This window comes from Salmo trutta, chromosome 6 (assembly GCF_901001165.1).
Source record: "Salmo trutta chromosome 6, fSalTru1.1, whole genome shotgun sequence".
Classification (NCBI taxonomy): Eukaryota; Metazoa; Chordata; class Actinopteri; order Salmoniformes; family Salmonidae; genus Salmo; species Salmo trutta.
The window spans coordinates 12,194,826-12,214,734 of NC_042962.1; the positions used below are offsets into that span (position 1 = coordinate 12,194,826).

The window sequence follows — 19,909 nt, forward strand, 5'->3', positions numbered from 1 at the left end:
TTCTCTCTCCTCTTTCATCTCTCCCTTCCTCGCTTATATACATCTACTCTCTCGTCTCCCTTCTCTCTCTCCCTCTTTGTCTCTCTCTCCTCTCCCTCTTTCTCTCTCTCCCTTTCTCTCTCTCTCTCTCCCTCTTTCTCTCTCTCCCTTTCTCTCTCTCTTCTCTCTCTCCCTCTTTCTCTCTCTCCCTTTCTCTCTCTCTCTCTCTCCCTCTTTCTCTCTCCCTTTCTCTCTCTCTCTCTCTCTCGCTCTCCTCAGAGACCGGAGTGATAGACCCAGTGCTTATAGAGCGTTATAACACTCCAGGGTTCGTAGGCTGTCTGTCACGCGTCCAGTTCAACGGAGTCGCACCCCTGAAGACTGCCCTCAGAAACCCTATAGGAGACAGACCAACAGGCAGACAGTCTGTGCCAGTGTCCTACCAGGGTAAACTGGTAGAATCTAACTGTGGAGCCTCGCCTCTCACCATCCCACCAATGTCTGCTGTCACCGATCCTTGGCGCCTGGACTCAGGTACGATACACATACACGTTTCTGCAGGAAACGCAAGTGCACACACCACACACACATTCTCATATTCGGGATGCTGCAGTCTTCCTTTTGCTCCAGTGGGATGGTTGTCTCTGTCTCTGTCTCTGACTCTGTCTGTCTCTGTCTCTGTGTCTCTGTCTCTGTCTCTGTCTCTGGTCAATAACATCTATTGATCCTGGAGCCACAAGCAAAACACACAGTCAGCTGACAGGGCAGATATGTCAGCCTCTCTATTTCCTCTTCCTCTTCTCTCTCTTCTCCCTGTCCTCTCCTCCTCTTCCTCTTATATCTCTCTCTTCTCTCTGTTCCTTCTTCCTCTTGTCTCTCTCTTCTCTCTGTCCTCTCGTCTCCTTTCTCCAGATTTCTGTCGCCCCTCACAAGTTCTCATCCACCCACTCTCTCTCTGCTATCCACTCTCCCTGTCGCCCCTTTCTCCCCCCTCTCTCTCTCTCCCCCTCTCCCTATCTCTCTCTCTCTCTCTCTCATTAGCTTACTGCCCACCTGTCATAACACGCTCCCTGACGTCTCTCTCTCTCATTAGCTTAATGCCTGTCTGTCATAACAATCTCTCATCCACCCACCAACTCTCTTCTCTCTCTCTCTCTTTCTCTCCACTCATCTACCTGACAGATCTGTCCATCAGGAGGGATAAAAGCCTATTAGTGGGAGACTGGACAGCCTGGCCTGGTGTTGATTCACTGCTCTGTAGTGTGTTTACAGTTGAATGGAAGACAGTAGTGTGTGTGTGTGTGTGTGTGTGTGTGTGTGTGTGTGTGTGTGTGTGTGTGTGTGTGTGTGTGTGTGTGTGTGTGTGTGTGTGTGTGTGTGTGTGTGTGTGTGTGTGTGTGTGTGTGTGTGTTTACATTTACATTTTAGTCATTTAGCATACGATCTTATCCACAGTTAGTACATTCACCTTAAGATGGCTAGATGAGTATATCTGAAAGTAAATATCTGTGTCTGTAGGTGCAGAGTTCCCATTCAACGAGGAGAGAGTGATCCCAGATGGAGTCAACAGGAACTCAGCCATTATAGGAGGTACGTCCAGTAGGGCCCCGAGTCAGACTTCTTTTATCCTAAACTGTCATGTTCCACAGAGACACGACCCTCTGCCAGGTCCAGATATCATCTACTGACATTCAGTTGTCTCCACATGTGTTTCCCATGGGCCTACATCATGTATTCGCTTCAATAACATTTTGCTCCAACTTTAACAGTGTCTATCAACATACATTCTATCAATGTCTGTCAATATCTATCAATATCCATTCTATCTGTCACGTCCTGACCATAGAGAGCTCTTATTTTCTATGGTAGAGTAGGTCAGGGCGTGACTGGGGGGGTTTATCTAGTTTATTTATTTCTGTGTTGGGTTCTAGTTTCTTTTTTCTATGATTCCCAAGTAGAGGCAGCTGGTCATCGTTGTCTCTAATTGGGGATCATATTTAAGTAGTTGTTTTTCCCACCGGTGTTTGTGATTATTTTGAATTGTAGCACCTCTTTAGTAACGTTTTGTTTATTCTTTATTGGTTTTGTATTTTGGCAAAGTTTCACATATTAATAAAGATATGGAACGATACTCACGCTGGGTCCTTCTCTACTCACAAACGTGACACTACCAATATCTATCAATATCCATTCTATCAATATCCATTCTATCAATATCTATCGATATCCATTCTATCAATATCTATCAATATCCATTCCATCAATATCTATCAATATCCATAATTTGTTATGTATTTTTTTATTTCACCTTTATTTAACCAGGTAGGCCAGTTGAGAACAAGTTCTCATTTACAACTGCGACCTGGCCAATATAAAGCAAAGCAGTGCAACAAAAACAACACAGAGTTACACATAAACAAACGTACAGTCAATAACACAATAGAAAAGAAAAATAGAAAGATCTATGTACAGTGTGTGTAAATGTAGAAGAGTAGGGAGGTAAGCAATACATAGGCCATAGAGGCGAAATAATTACAATTTAGCATTAATACTGGAGTGATAGATGTGCAGATGATGATGTGCAAGTAGAGATACTGGGGTGCAAAAGGTTAAGTAGTAATGTGGGGATGAGGTGTGCTATTTACAGATTTGCTGTGTACATGTACAGTGATCAGTAAGCTGCTCTGACAGTTGAAGCTTAAAGTTAGAGAGGGAGATATAAGACTCCAGCTTCAGAGATTTTTCAATTCATTCCAGTGATTGGCAGCAGAGAACTGGAAGGAAAGGCAGCCAAAGAGATGTTGACTTTGGGGATGACCAGTGAAATATACTTGCTGGAGCGCGTGCTACGGGTGGGTGTTGCTATGGAGACCAGTGAGCTGAGATAAGGTGGAGCTTTACCTAGCAAAGACTTATAGATGACCTGGAGCCAGTGGGTTTGGCGACGAATAAGTAGTGAGGGCCAGCCAACGAGAGCGTACAGGTCGCAGCGGTGGGTAGTGTATGGGGCTTTGGTGATAAAACGGATGGCACTGTGATAGACTACATCCAATTTGCTGAGTAGAGTGTTGGGGGCTATTTTGTAAATGACATCGCCGAAGTCGAGGATCGGTAGGATAGTCAGTTTTAAAGGTATGTTTGGCAGCATGAGTGAAGGAGGCTTTGTTGCGAAATAGGAAGCCGATTCTAGATTTAATTTTGGATTGGAGATGCGTAATGTGAGTCTGGAAGGAGAGTTTACAGTCTAACCAGACACCTAGGTATTTATAGTTGTTCACATATTCTAGGTCAGAACCGTCCAGAGTAGTGATGCTGGACGGACGGGCGGGTGCGGGCAGCAATCGGTTAAAGAGCATGCATTTAGTTTTAATAGCATTTAAAAGCAGTTGGAGGCCACGGAAGGAGAGTTGTATGGCGTTGAAGCTCGTCTGGAGGTTTGTTAACACAGTGTCCAAAGAAGGGCCAGATGTATACAGAATGGTGTCGTCTACGTAGAGGTGGATCAGAGAATCACCAGCAGCAAGAGGGACATCATTGATGTATACAGAGAAAAGAGTCGGCCCAAGAATTGAACCCTGTGGCACCCCCATAGAGACTGTCAGAGGTCCGGACAACAATCCCTCCGATTTGACACGTCAATGACTACCAATGTCTATCAATATCCATTCTATCAATATCCATTCTATCAATATCCATTCTATCAAAATATCCATTCTATCAATATCCATTCTATCAATATCCATTCTATCAATATCTATCAATATACATTCTATCAATATCCATTATTTTCAAACTATTTCTAAATCTACTTATTTATATCTGCCCCCAGGTATCATTGCCGTGGTGATCTTCACCGTCCTGTGCACGCTTGTGTTCCTGATTCGCTACATGTTCCGTCACAAGGGCTCCTACCACACCAATGAATCGAAAGGGCCAGAGCCAACCAGTGGCGAATCAGCAGACACCACCATCATCTGCGCCGAAACCAACCCGGAAACCATAGAGGAATCAAAGAAAGAGTGGTTCATCTAACTGCCAATTGAAAAACAGATGAGGATTGGAGAGTGGGATGTTCATCTGTTGACCAATCACAGGAGAGATGGATGGAGACGTCTACTGAATGGAGGAGGGACTGGGAGTGGGTGAACGAGGGTGTACAGAAATCCGATTAACTGCAGAAGAAAGACGAGACAGTTTATTTGAAGGTTGCGTTGAGAGTTGAGAGACTAAATCTGTACATAGTCTTTCTTTGTATTGTGTTCAGGAGTTTCCAAGAGTCCTTTGAATACAGAATAGTTATATAACAGCAGATCTGGATCAAATACATTCAAACACTTTAGGTTTTTAGAAGTGCACTTGATTTAGCTTGGATTTTGCACCTTTGGGACTATTCTATTGTCTCCGATGTACCAGGCAAACTAAATCAAGCACAGCTCAAGTATTTGACCTATGTATTTGACCTCTGTATAATAATAATTGATCATATGCTAGCAAAGACTTGTTTGTTTTTTCAACTGAGATCTGAAAGATAATGCCAAATCATCTGTTTACAAGTTTGGCATTTCTGATGGTCATGCTTACATGTCCATGATCCATATACACTCCAATAGTATTTCTCAAACCACTCCAAAAGGTGTAACCAGAGAAACATGGATGCCAAAATACCTGCTGTAAATATGTGTTATTTATAAATATATTTAATTTCTTTGTTAATATATGTTTATTCAGAGACATTGGTACAAGACATTTACACGACATTTCAGATAATATTTCTAAGCATAGCACATATCCACAAATGAAAGAAGATTACTTTAATTTAATTATGACATTAGATTGTATCCACAAGAAGACCTTCTCATCGATGGTTGGAGAGGAATGTCTCAATGCATGATGGGAAAACATGGCAGACCCATAGCTACACACTGCATGGCAGTTTGCTTTCTGTCCTTCCTCTGAGAACAAGTGAGCTCTTGAACTTTCAGCGTGTTTACTGTTTCCAAACACTTGTCTTACACTGAAGGCGCAAAACATTAAGAACACCTTCCTAATATTGTGTTGTACCCTCTTTTGCTCTCAGAACAGCCTCAATTCGTTGGGTCATGGACTCTACAAGGTGTTGAAAGCATTCCACCACGATGCTGGCCCATGTTGACTGTAATGCTTCCCACAGTTGTGTCAAGTTCGCTGGATGTCCTTAGGGTGGTGGACCATTCTTGATACACACAGGAAACTGATGAGTGTGAAAAACCCAGCAGCATTGCAGTTCTTGACATATTCAAACCGATGCTCCTGGCACCTACCACCATACCCCGTTCAAAGGCACTTAAATATTTAGTCTTGCCCATTCAACCTCTGAATGGCACATACACAATCCATGTCTCAATTGTCTCAAGGCTTAAAGATCCTTCTTTAACCTGTCTCCTCCCCTTTATCTACACTGATTGTAGTGGATTTAACAAGTGACATCAATAAGGGATCATAGCTTTCACCTGGATTCACCTGGTCAGTCTGTCATGGAAAGAGCAGGTGTTCTTAATGTTTTATACACTCAGTGCAGCTTCTCATGTTTATTTACCAAATTTGATTGATTGATCGATGAGATCGATCATGATACTTGTAATGCTGAGAGTTTGTCTCATTGGATATTGAGAGTGCTGTGTTTGTGTGTGTAGATGGGGTCGGTGGCATACGGGGGGTGTGGCCTATGTACATAGGACAAGTCTTTGGGGTCAAGGGTGAAGGGTTGAGGCTTGGTTCTACCGTGTTGAATGGTTTAACCCACTGTGCATTCAGGAGTCTGCCTTTTAGCCTTCCTCTTGGCAACACAACACGGCAACACAACACCATGGTGTTAGAGACAATCCCATGGTGTTAGAGCCAGACCCATGGTGTTAGAGCCAATCCCATGGTGTTAGAGGCAGACCCATGGTGTTAGAGCCAGACCCATGGTGTTAGAGCCAATCCCATGGTGTTAGAGCCAGACCCATGGTGTTAGAGCCAATCCCATGGTGTTAGAGACAGACCCATGGTGTTAGAGACAGACCCATGGTGTTAGAGCCAGACCCATGGTGTTAGAGCCAATCCCATGGTGTTAGAGCCAATCCCATGGTGTTAGAGACAGACACATGGTGTTAGAGCCAGACACATGGTGTTAGAACCAATCCCATGGTGTTAGAGCCAATCCCATGGTGTTAGAGCCAATCCCATGGTGTTAGAGCCAATCACCATGGTGTTAGAGCCAATCCCATGGTGTTAGAGCCAGACCCATGGTGTTAGAGCCAATCCCATGGTGTTAGAGACAGACCCATGGTGTTAGAGCCAATCCCATGGTGTTAGAGCCAATCCCAAGGTGTTAGAGACAGACCCATGGTGTTAGAGCCAATCCCATGGTGTTAGAGCCAATCCCATGGTGTTAGAGCCAATCACCATGGTGTTAGAGCCAATCACCATGGTGTTAGAGACAGACCCATGGTGTTAGAGCCAATCCCATGGTGTTAGAGCCAATCCCATGGTGTTAGAGCCAATCCCATGGTGTTAGAGACAGACCCATGGTGTTAGAGCCAATCCCATGGTGTTAGAGCCAATCCCATGGTGTTAGAGACAATCCCATGGTGTTAGAGACAGACCCATGGTGTTAGAGACAGACCCATGGTGTTAGAGCCAATCCCATGGTGTTAGAGCCAATCCCATGGTGTTAGAACCAATCCCATGGTGTTAGAACCAATCCCATGGTGTTAGAACCAATCCCATGGTGTTAGTGCCAATCCCATGGTGTTAGAGCCAATCCCATGGTGTTAGAGCCAATCCCATGGTGTTAGAGCCAATCCCATGGTGTTAGAGCCAATCCCATGGTGTTAGAGCCAATCCCATGGTGTTAGAGCCAATCCCATGGTGTTAGAGACAGACCCATGGTGTTAGAGACAGACCCATGGTGTTAGAGCCAGACCCATGGTGTTAGAGCCAATCCCATGGTGTTAGAGACAATCCCATGGTGTTAGAGACAGACCCATGGTGTTAGAGACAGACCCATGGTGTTAGAGCCAATCCCACGGTGTTAGAGCCAATCCCACGGTGTTAGAACCAATCCCATGGTGTTAGAACCAATCCCATGGTGTTAGAGCCAATCCCATGGTGTTAGTGCCAATCCCATGGTGTTAGAGCCAATCCCATGGTGTTAGAGCCAATCCCATGGTGTTAGAGCCAATCCCATGGTGTTAGAGCCAATCCCATGGTGTTAGAGCCAATCCCATGGTGTTAGAGACAGACCCATGGTGTTAGAGACAGACCCATGGTGTTAGAGCCAGACCCATGGTGTTAGAGACAGACCCATGGTGTTAGAGCCAATCCCATGGTGTTAGAGACAGACCCATGGTGTTAGAGACAGACCCATGGTGTTAGAGACAGACCCATGGTGTTAGAGCCAATCCCATGGTGTTAGAGACAGACCCATGGTGTTAGAGACAGACCCATGGTGTTAGAGACAATCCCATGGTGTTAGAGCCAATCCCATGGTGTTAGAGCCAATCCCATGGTGTTAGAGCCAATCCCATGGTGTTAGAGCCAGACCCATGGTGTTAGAGACAGACCCATGGTGTTAGAGACAGACCCATGGTGTTAGAGCCAGACCCATGGTGTTAGAGACAGACCCATGGTGTTAGAGCCAATCCCATGGTGTTAGAGACAGACCCATGGTGTTAGAGCCAATCCCATGGTGTTAGAGACAGACCCATGGTGTTAGAGACAGACCCATGGTGTTAGAGACAGACCCATGGTGTTAGAGACAGACCCATGGTGTTAGAGACAGACCCATGGTGTTAGAGACAGACCCATGGTGTTAGAGACAGACCCATGGTGTTAGAGCCAGACCCATGGTGTTAGAGCCAGACCCATGGTGTTAGAGACAGACCCATGGTGTTAGAGCCAATCCCATGGTGTTAGAGACAGACCCATGGTGTTAGAGACAGACCCATGGTGTTAGAGACAGACCCATGGTGTTAGAGACAGACCCATGGCGTTAGAGACAGACCCATGGTGTTAGAGACAGACCCATGGTGTTAGAGACAGACCCATGGTGTTAGAGCCAGACCCATGGTGTTAGAGACAGACCCATGGTGTTAGAGCCAGACCCATGGTGTTAGAGACAGACCCATGGTGTTAGAGCCAGACCCATGGTGTTAGAGCCAGACCCATGGTGTTAGAGCCAGACCCATGGTGTTAGAGCCAGACCCATGGCGTTAGAGCCAGACCCATGGCGTTAGAGCCAGACCCATGGTGTTAGAGCCAGACCCATGGTGTTAGAGCCAGTAAATTGCAACTTATTTCCTTTCTTTCTTTTTTTAAACATGTACATATTGCTTATATTCAAATGTATTTATCATGTCTATCAGGCTTTACAAATGTTTACTTCATACTGGCACTGCCCGGTTTCAATGTCATGACTGACATTTTTTGTTGCTTGTTGTAATAGTTCATTTTTTTCTATACTTTTTATTTTCTGTAATGTTTTGTAAAAATGGCCACCGTGGTTTGTTGTGAAACGTTTGTATGTCGTCTCAGAAGGTTCCACACTAAGGACACACACACACACAGGGAGATGGAAATGAAAAGCCCCAAGACAAGCCTGTCAGCATGTCACCAATAAACACGTCTGTTCCTGGGTTTGTTGTCATGCCACATCTAGCCACCAGGCTACTGTCAGTCACCTGAGTCCTGCTTTCAGCTCTACATTTCAATAAATACACTGTATTCACCTGGGGAGTGGGGCTTGTCAATGATGGAACATGTTGGGTATGTGTGTTTGTGTGAGAGAGAGAGGGTGGTAGAGAAAAAGAGTGTAATAGAGGGATAGAGAGAGGGGGGGTGAGAGACAGAAGGAGAGAGAGGGGGTGAGAGACAGAAGGAGAGAGGGGGGGTGAGAGACAGAAGGAGAGAGGGGGGTGAGAGACAGAAGGAGAGAGGGGGGGGAGAGAGACAGAAGGAGAGAGGGGGGGTGAGAGACAGAAGGAGAGAGGGGGGGTGAGAGACAGAAGGAGAGAGGGGGGGTGAGAGACAGAAGGAGAGAGGGGGGGTGAGAGACAGAAGGAGAGAGGGGGGGTGAGAGACAGAAGGAGAGAGAGGGGGTGAGAGACAGAAGGAGAGAGGGGGGTGAGAGACAGAAGGAGAGAGGGGGGAGAGAGACAGAAGGAGAGAGGGGGGTGAGAGACAGAAGGAGAGAGGGGGGGGGGGGGGGGTGAGAGACAGAAGGAGAGAGGGGGGGTGAGAGACAGAAGGAGAGAGGGGGGGTGAGAGACAGAAGGAGAGAGGGGGGGTGAGAGACAGAAGGAGAGAGGGGGGGTGAGAGACAGAAGGAGAGAGGGGGGGGAGAGAGACAGAAGGAGAGAGGGGGGGTGAGAGACAGAAGGAGAGAGGGGGGGTGAGAGACAGAAGGAGAGAGAGGGGGTGAGAGACAGAAGGAGAGAGGGGGGTGAGAGACAGAAGGAGAGAGGGGGGGAGAGAGACAGAAGGAGAGAGGGGGGGGGTGAGAGACAGAAGGAGAGAGAGGGGGTGAGAGACAGAAGGAGAGAGGGGGGTGAGAGACAGAAGGAGAGAGGGGGGGAGAGAGACAGAAGGAGAGAGGGGGGTGAGAGACAGAAGGAGAGGGGGGGGGTGAGAGACAGAAGGAGAGAGGGGGGGTGAGAGACAGAAGGAGAGAGGGGGGGGTGAGAGACAGAAGGAGAGAGGGGGGTGAGAGACAGAAGGAGAGAGGGGGGGAGAGAGACAGAAGGAGAGAGGGGGGGTGAGAGACAGAAGGAGAGAGAGGGGGTGAGAGACAGAAGGAGAGAGGGGGGGGGAGAGACAGAAGGAGAGAGGGGGGGAGAGAGACAGAAGGAGAGAGGGGGGGTGAGAGACAGAAGGAGAGAGAGGGGGGAGAGAGACAGAAGGAGAGAGGGGGGAGAGAGACAGAAGAAGAGAGAGGGGGGAGAGAGACAGAAGGAGAGAGGGGGGTGAGAGACAGAAGGAGAGGGGGGGGTGAGAGACAGAAGGAGAGAGGGGGGGTGAGAGACAGAAGGAGAGAGGGGGGTGAGAGACAGAAGGAGAGAGGGGGGGTGAGAGACAGAAGGAGAGAGGGGGGGTGAGAGACAGAAGGAGAGAGAGGGGGTGAGAGACAGAAGGAGAGAGGGGGGTGAGAGACAGAAGGAGAGAGGGGGGGTGAGAGACAGAAGGTGAGAGACAGAAGGAGAGAGGGGGGTGAGAGACAGAAGGAGAGAGGGGGGGTGAGAGACAGAAGGAGAGAGAGGGGGTGAGAGACAGAAGGAGAGAGGGGGGAGAGAGACAGAAGAAGAGAGAGGGGGGAGAGAGACAGAAGGAGAGAGGGGGGGTGAGAGACAGAAGGAGAGAGGGGGGTGAGAGACAGAAGGAGAGAGGGGGGGTGAGAGACAGAAGGAGAGAGGGGGGGTGAGAGACAGAAGGAGAGAGGGGGGGTGAGAGACAGAAGGAGAGAGAGGGGGTGAGAGACAGAAGGAGAGAGGGGGTGAGAGACAGAAGGAGAGAGGGGGGTGAGAGACAGAAGGAGAGAGGGGGGTGAGAGACAGAAGGAGAGAGAGGGGGGTGAGAGACAGAAGGAGAGAGGGGGTGAGAGACAGAAGGAGAGAGGGGGTGAGAGACAGAAGGAGAGAGGGGGGGAGAGAGACAGAAGGAGAGAGGGGGTGAGAGACAGAAGGAGAGAGGGGGGGTGAGAGACAGAAGGAGAGAGGGGGGGTGAGAGACAGAAGGAGAGAGGGGGGGTGAGAGACAGAAGGAGAGAGGGGTGGTGAGAGACAGAAGGAGAGAGGGGGGTGAGAGACAGAAGGAGAGAGGGGGGAGGGAACCTGGCTGCAGGACTGTCCAGTTTGCAAGATAAATCCATTGAAGGATGCTTCCCCTATCTTGGCTCCAAAGAACCAGTGTGAGGCCTTCTTACAGGAAAGAAACCCAAGAGGTCCAGCAACAGGGTCTGAGGTGCTCTGCAGTCTGCACTGTGAGAATGTCAGCCGTTTCTGTCTGGAGGATAAGTCTCAAAGAAACATAGAAATAACAACTTCATCTGTGAGTTGTTTATAAATACACTATATAAACGTCCTTCAATTAATCATCCTCTAATTGGAGGAGGAGCTCCAGATTTTCCAGAAGCCCTTGCAGAAGAAGCTTGGTTAAACAAACCTTTTTTTTGCTATGCAGATCATATGATTTAGGCTGATTAAAGGAAGAGGAGGCCAAGATAGCTGTTCTGAGGGAGGAAGAGGAGGCCAGGATAGCTGTTCTGAGGGAGGAAGAGGAGGCCAGGATAGCTGCACTGAGGGAGGAAGAGGAGGTCAGTATAGTTGTTCTGAGAGAGGAAGAGGAGGCCAGTATAGTTGTTCTGAGAGAGGAAGAGGAGGCCAGTATAGTTGTTCTGAGAGAGGAAGAGGAGGCCAGGATAGCTGCTCTGAGGGAGGAAGAGGAGGCCAGGATAGCTGTTCTGAGGGAGGAAGAGGAGGTGAGGATAGCTGCTCTAAGGGGGGAGGAGGATCATAAGAGTCAGATGATGAAGGAGAATATTGAGGAGATGAGCAGAGAGATATCGTCACAGCAACTAACTAGGATAGTAAGTAATAGGGTAATGTCCCAATAATCAACAAATATGTTTCATTAACATTCAAGAAACTCAAGCAAATACTGAACAATGTTTGTGAAACATTAAATACCAACCAGTCAAGTATGACTGTTTCTCAACTTGTTTTCAAAGATAAGCTTTGCTTCAACTATATTCATAAATAACCTCACTAAAGTACCTCACTAGAGTGTCTCTAACAGTTTTGTTCTACTGTTACAAAGGTCTTCCCTGTTAAGATACACAAGGAGAGAAGTTTGCAGCAATGTATAGAAAGCTGCTGCGTTCTGATCCTCTGTGCTACTGTGAGGAGAGTGAGAGGCCTTGGTGGGGAAAATGCCTTGCATGTACCATGGAGGTGCCATCTATACCAGTCACCACTGTCTCTTCTTTCCTCCTTCAAGACAGACTCTGCTATCACACCCAGGGTCTAGTTGTTACTATCCCCTACCTTAACGTCCCAGCTGTGTCCCTGAGTAAAAGCCCAAGACCATTTTATAGTATTTAAACCTATCTGGGTTGTCAGGAAGCTGCTGTCTGTCTTTACTGTATATGGCACTGGTCAGGTCCTCAGGCAGGATGAGACTGGTGTAGCAGTGTTGGGGTTCAGGATCGGAGGACAGAGAACAGAGAAACAGTGTTGTTACCACCTATAGACCTAGTTGTGGCCTCTTACTACCATTTAGTAGTACCATTCACTGTATGTCACACTGTTTTTTCGCATTGTTTGTAACTCATTTTGTACATAATGTTGCTGCTACCATCTCTTATGACCGAAAAGAGCTTCTGGACATCAGAACAGCGATTACTCACCTTTAACTGGACAAATTATTTTTCTTTAATGAGTCAGACGAGAGGGATTTACTCCAGACACCCGACAAGGCCCTCATCCCCGTCATTCGCAGGAGACAAAGATATCGCGGAAGGAGATCGGGGTGCCTTGTAAGGATCTGGCGACGAGTGGCTAATCTGCCTTTGCCATCGGTACTATTGGCCAACGTACAATCGCTGGATAATAAAGTGGATGAACTACAAGCACATATATCCTACCAACGGGACATTAAAAACTGTAATATCTAATGTTTCTGCGAGTCGTGGCTGAACGACGACATGAGTAACATACAGCTGTATCGGCAAGATACAACAGCAGCCTCTGGTAAGACAAGGGGTCTCCCTCGCCCTCCATTTGGCAAATCTGACCATAATTCTATCCTCCTGATTCATTTACATTACATTTAAGTCATTTAGCAGACGCTCTTATCCAGAGCGACTTACAAATTGGTGCATTCACCTTATGATATCCAGTGGAACAACCACTTTACAATAGTGCATCTAAATCTTTTAGGGGGGGGGGGGTTAGAAGGATTACTTTATCCTATCGATTCCTGCGTACAAGCAAAAACTAAAGCAGGAAGCACCAGTGACTCAGTCAATAAAAAAGTGGTCAGATGAAGCAGATGCTAAGCTACATGACAGTTTTGCTAGCACAGACTGGAACATGTTCTTGGATTCTTCCGATGGCATTGAGGAGTACACCACATCAGTCACTGGCTTCATTAATAAGTGCATTGATGACGTCGTCCCCACAGTAACTGTACGTACATACTCCAACCAGAATCCATGGATTACAGGCAACATCCGCACTGAGCTAAATGGTAGAGCTGCCGCTTTCAAGGAGCGGGACTCTAACTCGAAAGCTTATAAGAAATCCCGCTATGCCTTCCGACGAACCATCAAACAGGCAAAGCATCAATACAGGACTAAGATCGAATCGTACTACACCAGCTCCGATGCTCATCGGATGTGGCAGGGCTTGTAAACTATTACAGACAACAAAGGGAAGCACAGCCGCGAGCTGCCCAGTGACACGAGCCTACCAGATGGGCTAAATTACTTCTATGCTCACTTTGAGGCAAGTAACACTGAAACATGCATGAGAGCATCAGCTGTTCCAGACGAATGTGTGAGAATGCTATTCATTGACTACATCTCAGCGTTCAACACTATAGTGCCCTCAAAGCTCATCATTAAGCTAAGGACCCTGGGACTAAACACCTCCCTCTGCAACTGGATCCTGGACTTCCTGACAGGCCGTCCCCAGGTGGTAAGGATAGGTAACAACACATCCGATACGCTGATCCTCAACACGGGGGCCCCTCAGGGGTGCGTGCTCAGTCCCCTCCTGTACTCCCTGTTCACTCATGACTGCATGGCCAGGCATGACTCCAACACCATCATTAAGTTTGCCGATGACACAACAGTGACAACAACGAGACAGCCTATAGGGAGGAGGTCAGAGACCTGACTGTGTGGTGCCAGGATATCAAAGGAGATGATTGTGGACTACAGGAATAGGAGGACCGAGCACGCCCCCATTCTCATCGACGGGGCTGTTTTGGAGCAAGTTGAGAGCTTCAAGTTTCTTGGTGTCCACATCACCAACAAACTATCATGGTCCAAACACACCAAGACAGCCGTGAAGAGGGCACAACAAAGCCTATTCCCCCTCAGGACTGAAAAGATTTGGCATGGGTCCTCAGATCCTCAAAAGGTTCTACAGCTGCACCATTGAGAGCACCCTGATGGGTTGCATCACTGCCTGGTATGACAACTGCTCAGCCTCTGTCCACAAGGCACTACAGAGGGTAGTGCGTACGGCCCAGTACATCACTGGGGCCAAGCTTCCTGCCATCCAGGAGCAGGCGATGTCAGAGGAAGGCCCTAAAAATTGTCAAAGACTCCAGCCACCCAAGTCACAGACTGTTCTCTCTTCTATGTCTAGTTCCAAGTCTAGGTCCAAAAGGCTTCTTAAAAGCTTCTCCCCCCAAGCCATAAGACTCCTGAACAGCTAATCAAATTACACAGGATTTATCTGGCTTAAATTAAGTGTATCTTGAGGGGTACGGACTTGTAATTATAGTGTGCCAGCAAAGAAACGTTACCCATTCTGAGAATCTAATCGCCAGCTTCTGAAAGCACCATCCAAGTGAATAATAATCACACTGGTACACTACAGTAACATCTGCATAAATACAATATAGTTACTAGGTGTTACACAAGATTTTGCAACTTCTGTGTAATTGCTTAGGCCTACTACTCATTACCAAGTGAAAATACCTACAAACAATAGATAAGCTTCTGCTTTAGTCAACTTTATTGCAACGTAAAAAAGACCTAACATTTCTTACAAAATAATAAGGATTTGTTTTGTTAGATGAATAATTTGATTAAACAAAGATAAACAAAGATATAACATAAAAATAACTATTCTACTGGTGACTATAGAATGGTGAGTGGCCAAGGTATGTCATTTAGAAAAACTGGATTATCTATTTCTCCCCTTTTTAATGTTACAAGTAACAATGGAAATCAACAACTCTGTCTTCAAAACGTAGTCCACTCTGTTCGTAACAGATTCTAGTTTTGGAAAAATTAAACTGTATTGAGATCCAATTTTTCATCGATGAGAAAGGAGCAGAATGTCGGCCAAAATCCATCTCGCTCAATCTTCTCCCACTGCCGACCATATTTAGTAGTGAGTGGTAACACCAACCGGATGCTTCACATTTATACACTACCATTCAAAAGTTTGGGGTCACATAGAAATGTCCTTGTTTTTGAAAGAAATATCTATCAATATCCATTCTATCAATATCTATCAATATCCATTCTATCAATATCTATCAATATCCATTCTATCAATATCTATCAATATCCATTCTATCAATATCCATTCTATCAATATCTATCAATATCCATTCTATCAATATCTATCAATATATATTCTATCAATATCTATCAATATCCATTCCATTAATATCTATCAATATACATTCTATCAATATCTATCAATATCCATTCTATCAATATACATTACCGTTCAAATGTTTGGGGTCACTTAGAAATCTCCTTGTTTTTGAAGAAAAGCACAACAAAAAAATTGCTATTCTTTCTAAACAAGGACATTTCTAAGTGACCCCAAACTTTTGAAGGGTAGTGTACATCCGGTGAAATATTTGTCTCCTTGTTCAAACTGTGACCATAGTATAGCCAAAGATTTGTTTATCTATTTGTCAGTTTTATGTTACCCAAAATAACATAAAACATGAGAGTAATTACCCAAAATATAGGGTAACAATAGAGGGTAATTACTGTGCTTGGCAGCTAGAACACTACTGTTACTCCCCACACGTATTGTATTATTCTACTTCTTCACAATGTTGCCAGTATCAACACATATTTGAAATCTGATTTTGCTTACTTCTGTCTTTGAAAATGAATTATTTGAGGTTATGTATTTTTGCAGCCATTCATGGACAGTTTTGTATAAGTCATACAAGTAAGCATTGGATATGAAATGCTCCAGGATCAAATATAATTTGACATTTTAGTATAGTGCACATGCTAGGCAGATATGGTAGGGGGACTCACAACTCATAAATGCATTATATTTTGTCTATGTAGAGTAAGATGTGCTCCCGAGTGGTGCAGTGGTCTAAGGCACTGCATCTCAGGTCTAGAGGCGTCACAGACCCTGGTTCGATTCCAGGCTTCACAAACGGCCGTGATTGGGAGTCCCATCAATTGGCCCAGCGTGGTTAGGGTTTGGCAGGGGTATTTTTTGTTGATTTGATTTGGGTAGGCTGTCATTGTAAATAACAATTTGTTCTTAACTGACTTGCCTAGTTAAATAAAGGTTCAAATATATATATATACACTTGCACTTTTGATACTTACGTATATTTAAAACCAAATACTTTGACTTTCACTTAACTAGTATTTTACTGGGTGACTTTCACCTTTACTTTTCATTTTACTTTCACAATCATTTTCTATTAAGGTATGTTTACTTTCAAGTATGACAATTGGTTACTTTTTCCGCCTCTGGATATCAGTACATTATCATTACACATAAGTACCCCTCAAGATAAACTTAATTATAACTAGCCAAATCCTGTGTAACACATAGTGATTACATTGCAAATATTAAAAGTACTCTACGGTGTACTAGTGTGTTTATTCTCTCACTTGGATCGCACTTCCAAAAGCTTTAAAATGAGGGCCAGCTTGTCAGGATGGGTAATGTACTGTAAAAGTACCCATTCATTCAATGTACTGTAAAAGTACCCATTCATTCAATGTACTGTAAAAGTACCCATTCATTCAATGTACTGTAAAAGTACCCATTCATTACAAATAAGTACCTCTCAAGATAGACTTCATTTTCACTAGCTAAATCCTGTATAAGAACTAGTAATTACATTGTACTTTGGCAAACAATACATGTGCTTTGAAATAGTGTCGTATTCCTCCTCTGTTTTCGGTATTACATCTGTTTTCGGAAGCTCAACCAGGTTAACCCTGATGATACGCTTTATTGTGGGGGAAAGTGCTTGCAACAATGTTGACTGGAGATATATTTTGAACAGTGCACATTCATGGTTAAGTAATTAGAGTCTATTGAACATAGAGTATAATCTCTCGGAAACCCAGCGCATCCACAAGGGATCCCAACCTTTGTCACAGTTGTTAAGAAGGGTTTTATAAATACATTTGATTTCATTCATCGGCTGCAGCTGAGAAGAAGCAAAACACTAAGTTGGTGAATTTAGTGGAAACCTGCCCATTTGTAGCAAACATGGTAACAAGCATTCGTTGCTACACTTCTGTAATTACAGACCACAATTCCTACCAGGTACATGTTGTTAGTACATTGTAAACTATGAATTGTTCAGTTACTGTAACTACAATGCTTGTTACAGTGTATTTACACATGTGATTACACAGTAATAAGGACCCTTGAAAGGAAGTGTTAACCTAAATTCACATGATTTGTCGTTTTTTATTGATTGACAGATTGTTATTGATTGTTTGATTGTTAAATACATTTAATATGGCCTTTTGTTCGTCTGCAGAACTTTAATAGCCTCCGAGCCGCCTGATCCCCCGAGCTTGCATGAACGGTTCACTGCAGCTGTAATCAGTCTGGTAATTACTTTAAGGCCTTGAGGGAAGTGACCTGCCTCCTCTCTCTCTTCTCTTTCACTCTGAACCTAACCAAGTGTAGCAGGCGTAGAAGATACAAAAAACACTGTTGGGGGAGGTTCTCTTCTGCACTGTCGAACCAATCCAGTAAATGTGGAGGAGGAGTTAAGATGGAATGTCTCCTTGTTAACGTCCAAAAGAGGAAGTGGTGTCACAGGTTCTCTTTCCATTTCCCCTGACAAACGGATGCATCCGATTGTTTTCCGACCCTGCAGGTGGTCTGACTACATTCCTAACGAAAAAAATGTACTTTTTACTCCATACATTTGCCCTGGCACCCAAAAGTACTCGTTACATTTCAAAGGCTTAACAGGACAAGAAAAAAGTCAAATTCACACAGAGAACATCCCTGGTCATACCTACTGACTCTGATCTGGTGGACTCACTAAACACAAATGCTTCGTTTGTAAATTATGTCTGAGTGTTTAAGTGTGCCCCTGGCTATCTGTAAATAAAATAAAACAAGAAAATGGTGCTGTCCGGTTTGCTTCAGCAAATACTTTCAGACTTTTACTCAAGTAGTATTTTACTTTAACTTAATTAAGTAGTATTTTTACTTTAACTTAATTAAGTAGTATTTTTACTTTTACTCAAGTAGTATTTTACTTTTACTTAAGTATGACAATTCGGTGCTTTTTCTACCACTGCAAACACCTGGGCAACCTGCAGTTCACAGTCTGGGAGAAGATGCAGGGGATTGTGAAATACAATGAGTATTAATTCAATCAATCACATCAATCAATCAATCAATCAATCACCTAACAGTGGATCTGACAGTGGACCTGACAGTAGACCTGACAGTGGACCTGACAGTGGACCTGACAGTAGACCTGACAGTGGATCTGACAGTGGACCTGGCAGTGGACCTGACAGTGGACCTGACAGTAGACCTGACAGTAGACCTGACAGTGGATCTGACAGTGGACCTGACAGTGGACCTGACAGTGGATCTGACAGTGGACCTGACAGTAGACCTGACAGTGGACCTGACAGTGGACCTGACAGTGGACCTGACAGTGGATCTGACAGTGGACCTGACAGTGGACCTGACAGTGGACCTGACAGTAGACCTGACAGTGGACCTGGCAGTGGACCTGGCAGTGGACCTGGCAGTGGACCTGACAGTGGACCTGACAGTGGACCTGAAAGGAAAGCTGTCCTTCTCTGAACCTCATAACAGCACATACAGACGTTCACACACACTTTCACTGAGGGAGTTTTTTCAGACAATTGCTGTAAACTCCACCCTCTGAGGATCTTACCATTCAAGGCCTCTGTAACAGTGGAAAAGCCCAGTCATGTTACATCTCCACTGCCTGCTGCAGCTACAGGGAGATGCATATTACTATGGTTTGGGTTGCATACTCATTACATCACTGATTAGTCCCTACCTAAGGTCCCTAACCACTCCCAAGTGGGGCAGCGGTCTAAGGCACAGTATCTCAGTGCAAGAGGTGTCACTACAGTCCCTGGTTCGAATCCAGGTTGTATCACATCCGGCTGTGATTGGGAGTCCAATAAGGTGGTGCACAATTGGCCCAGCGTTGTCCGGGTTAGGGTTTGGCCGGGGTAGGCAGTCATTGTAAATAAGAATTTGTTCCTAACTGACTTGCCTAGTTAAATTGCATAGGCCTGCATATTATTATTTTGTATAGGCCTACAGATAATTGGTTTATAAAGGCCTTGATTGCCAATAGTCTGTAAATAGTAATAAATAGTAATAAACATTGATTGAAATTGTGAGCTTGTCCTTTAGCTGCTTGCAAAATTGCTTCCTTTTTACTCATGTTCAGCTGTTGGCAGAGAAGGGACAGTGTGGTGGGGCTTGTCCCTGGGTGATGGCAGCTGTATCTCTCAGACAGTCTTCTAGCCGTACCTCTTAGCCACTCCCCCTAGCCCCTATGCTTCCTGATTTCTCTACGTGCGCTCACTGAGGTATAATAAGAACGTGTGCACTGCCATGCCAAATACGTTTCCTGGTCTCAGAAAGCTCCACCCCTTTGGAATAAAGGGAACAAGCTCAGTTACCCCCAGTGACTAGAGACTGCCTTTACACAGCAAGGATTACTAGCCAAACACTGACCTCAAGCTGCTGCTGGCTGAATCACAGTTTCGTTTCGTAAGGGTGAGTCTCAATTTCATACTCCTCGCGTCCTCTCTCCTCGCCTCCTTCTCAAAACCCATTGGAAGAGAAAGCTAGAGATCCCGCCCCTCTGACTTTCTCCTCCCATTGGTTTTGAGAAGTCATTCCAAAGGAGGGAGTGTCTCAAAAACAGA

At 45.3% G+C, this 19,909-nt stretch overlaps 1 protein-coding gene across 1 annotated transcript; it reads left to right on the forward strand.

Annotated features, from left to right (window-relative positions):
* The first annotated feature begins 263 nt into the window (after window positions 1–263).
* LOC115195413 (contactin-associated protein-like 2) lies at window positions 264–4,470 on the forward strand. The gene is made up of 3 exons (XM_029755244.1): window positions 264–513; window positions 1,498–1,569; window positions 3,809–4,470. The coding sequence occupies exons 1-3, from the start codon at window positions 477–479 to the stop codon at window positions 4,009–4,011; spliced, it is 312 nt and encodes a 103-aa protein (XP_029611104.1). The 5' UTR covers window positions 264–476; the 3' UTR covers window positions 4,012–4,470.
* The last annotated feature ends 15,439 nt before the right edge of the window (window positions 4,471–19,909 follow it).

What these genes read in the sequence shown, in the direction of transcription:
- LOC115195413 (XM_029755244.1), top strand. Translation starts at nt 477, where the DNA reads ATGTCTGCTGTCACCGATCCTTGGCGCCTGGACTCAG. An exon ending in TCCTTGGCGCCTGGACTCAG is followed by an intron (nt 514 to 1,497) that starts GTACGATACACA and finishes CTGTGTCTGTAG; the next exon opens with GTGCAGAGTTCCCATTCAAC. An exon ending in GAACTCAGCCATTATAGGAG is followed by an intron (nt 1,570 to 3,808) that starts GTACGTCCAGTA and finishes ATCTGCCCCCAG; the next exon opens with GTATCATTGCCGTGGTGATC.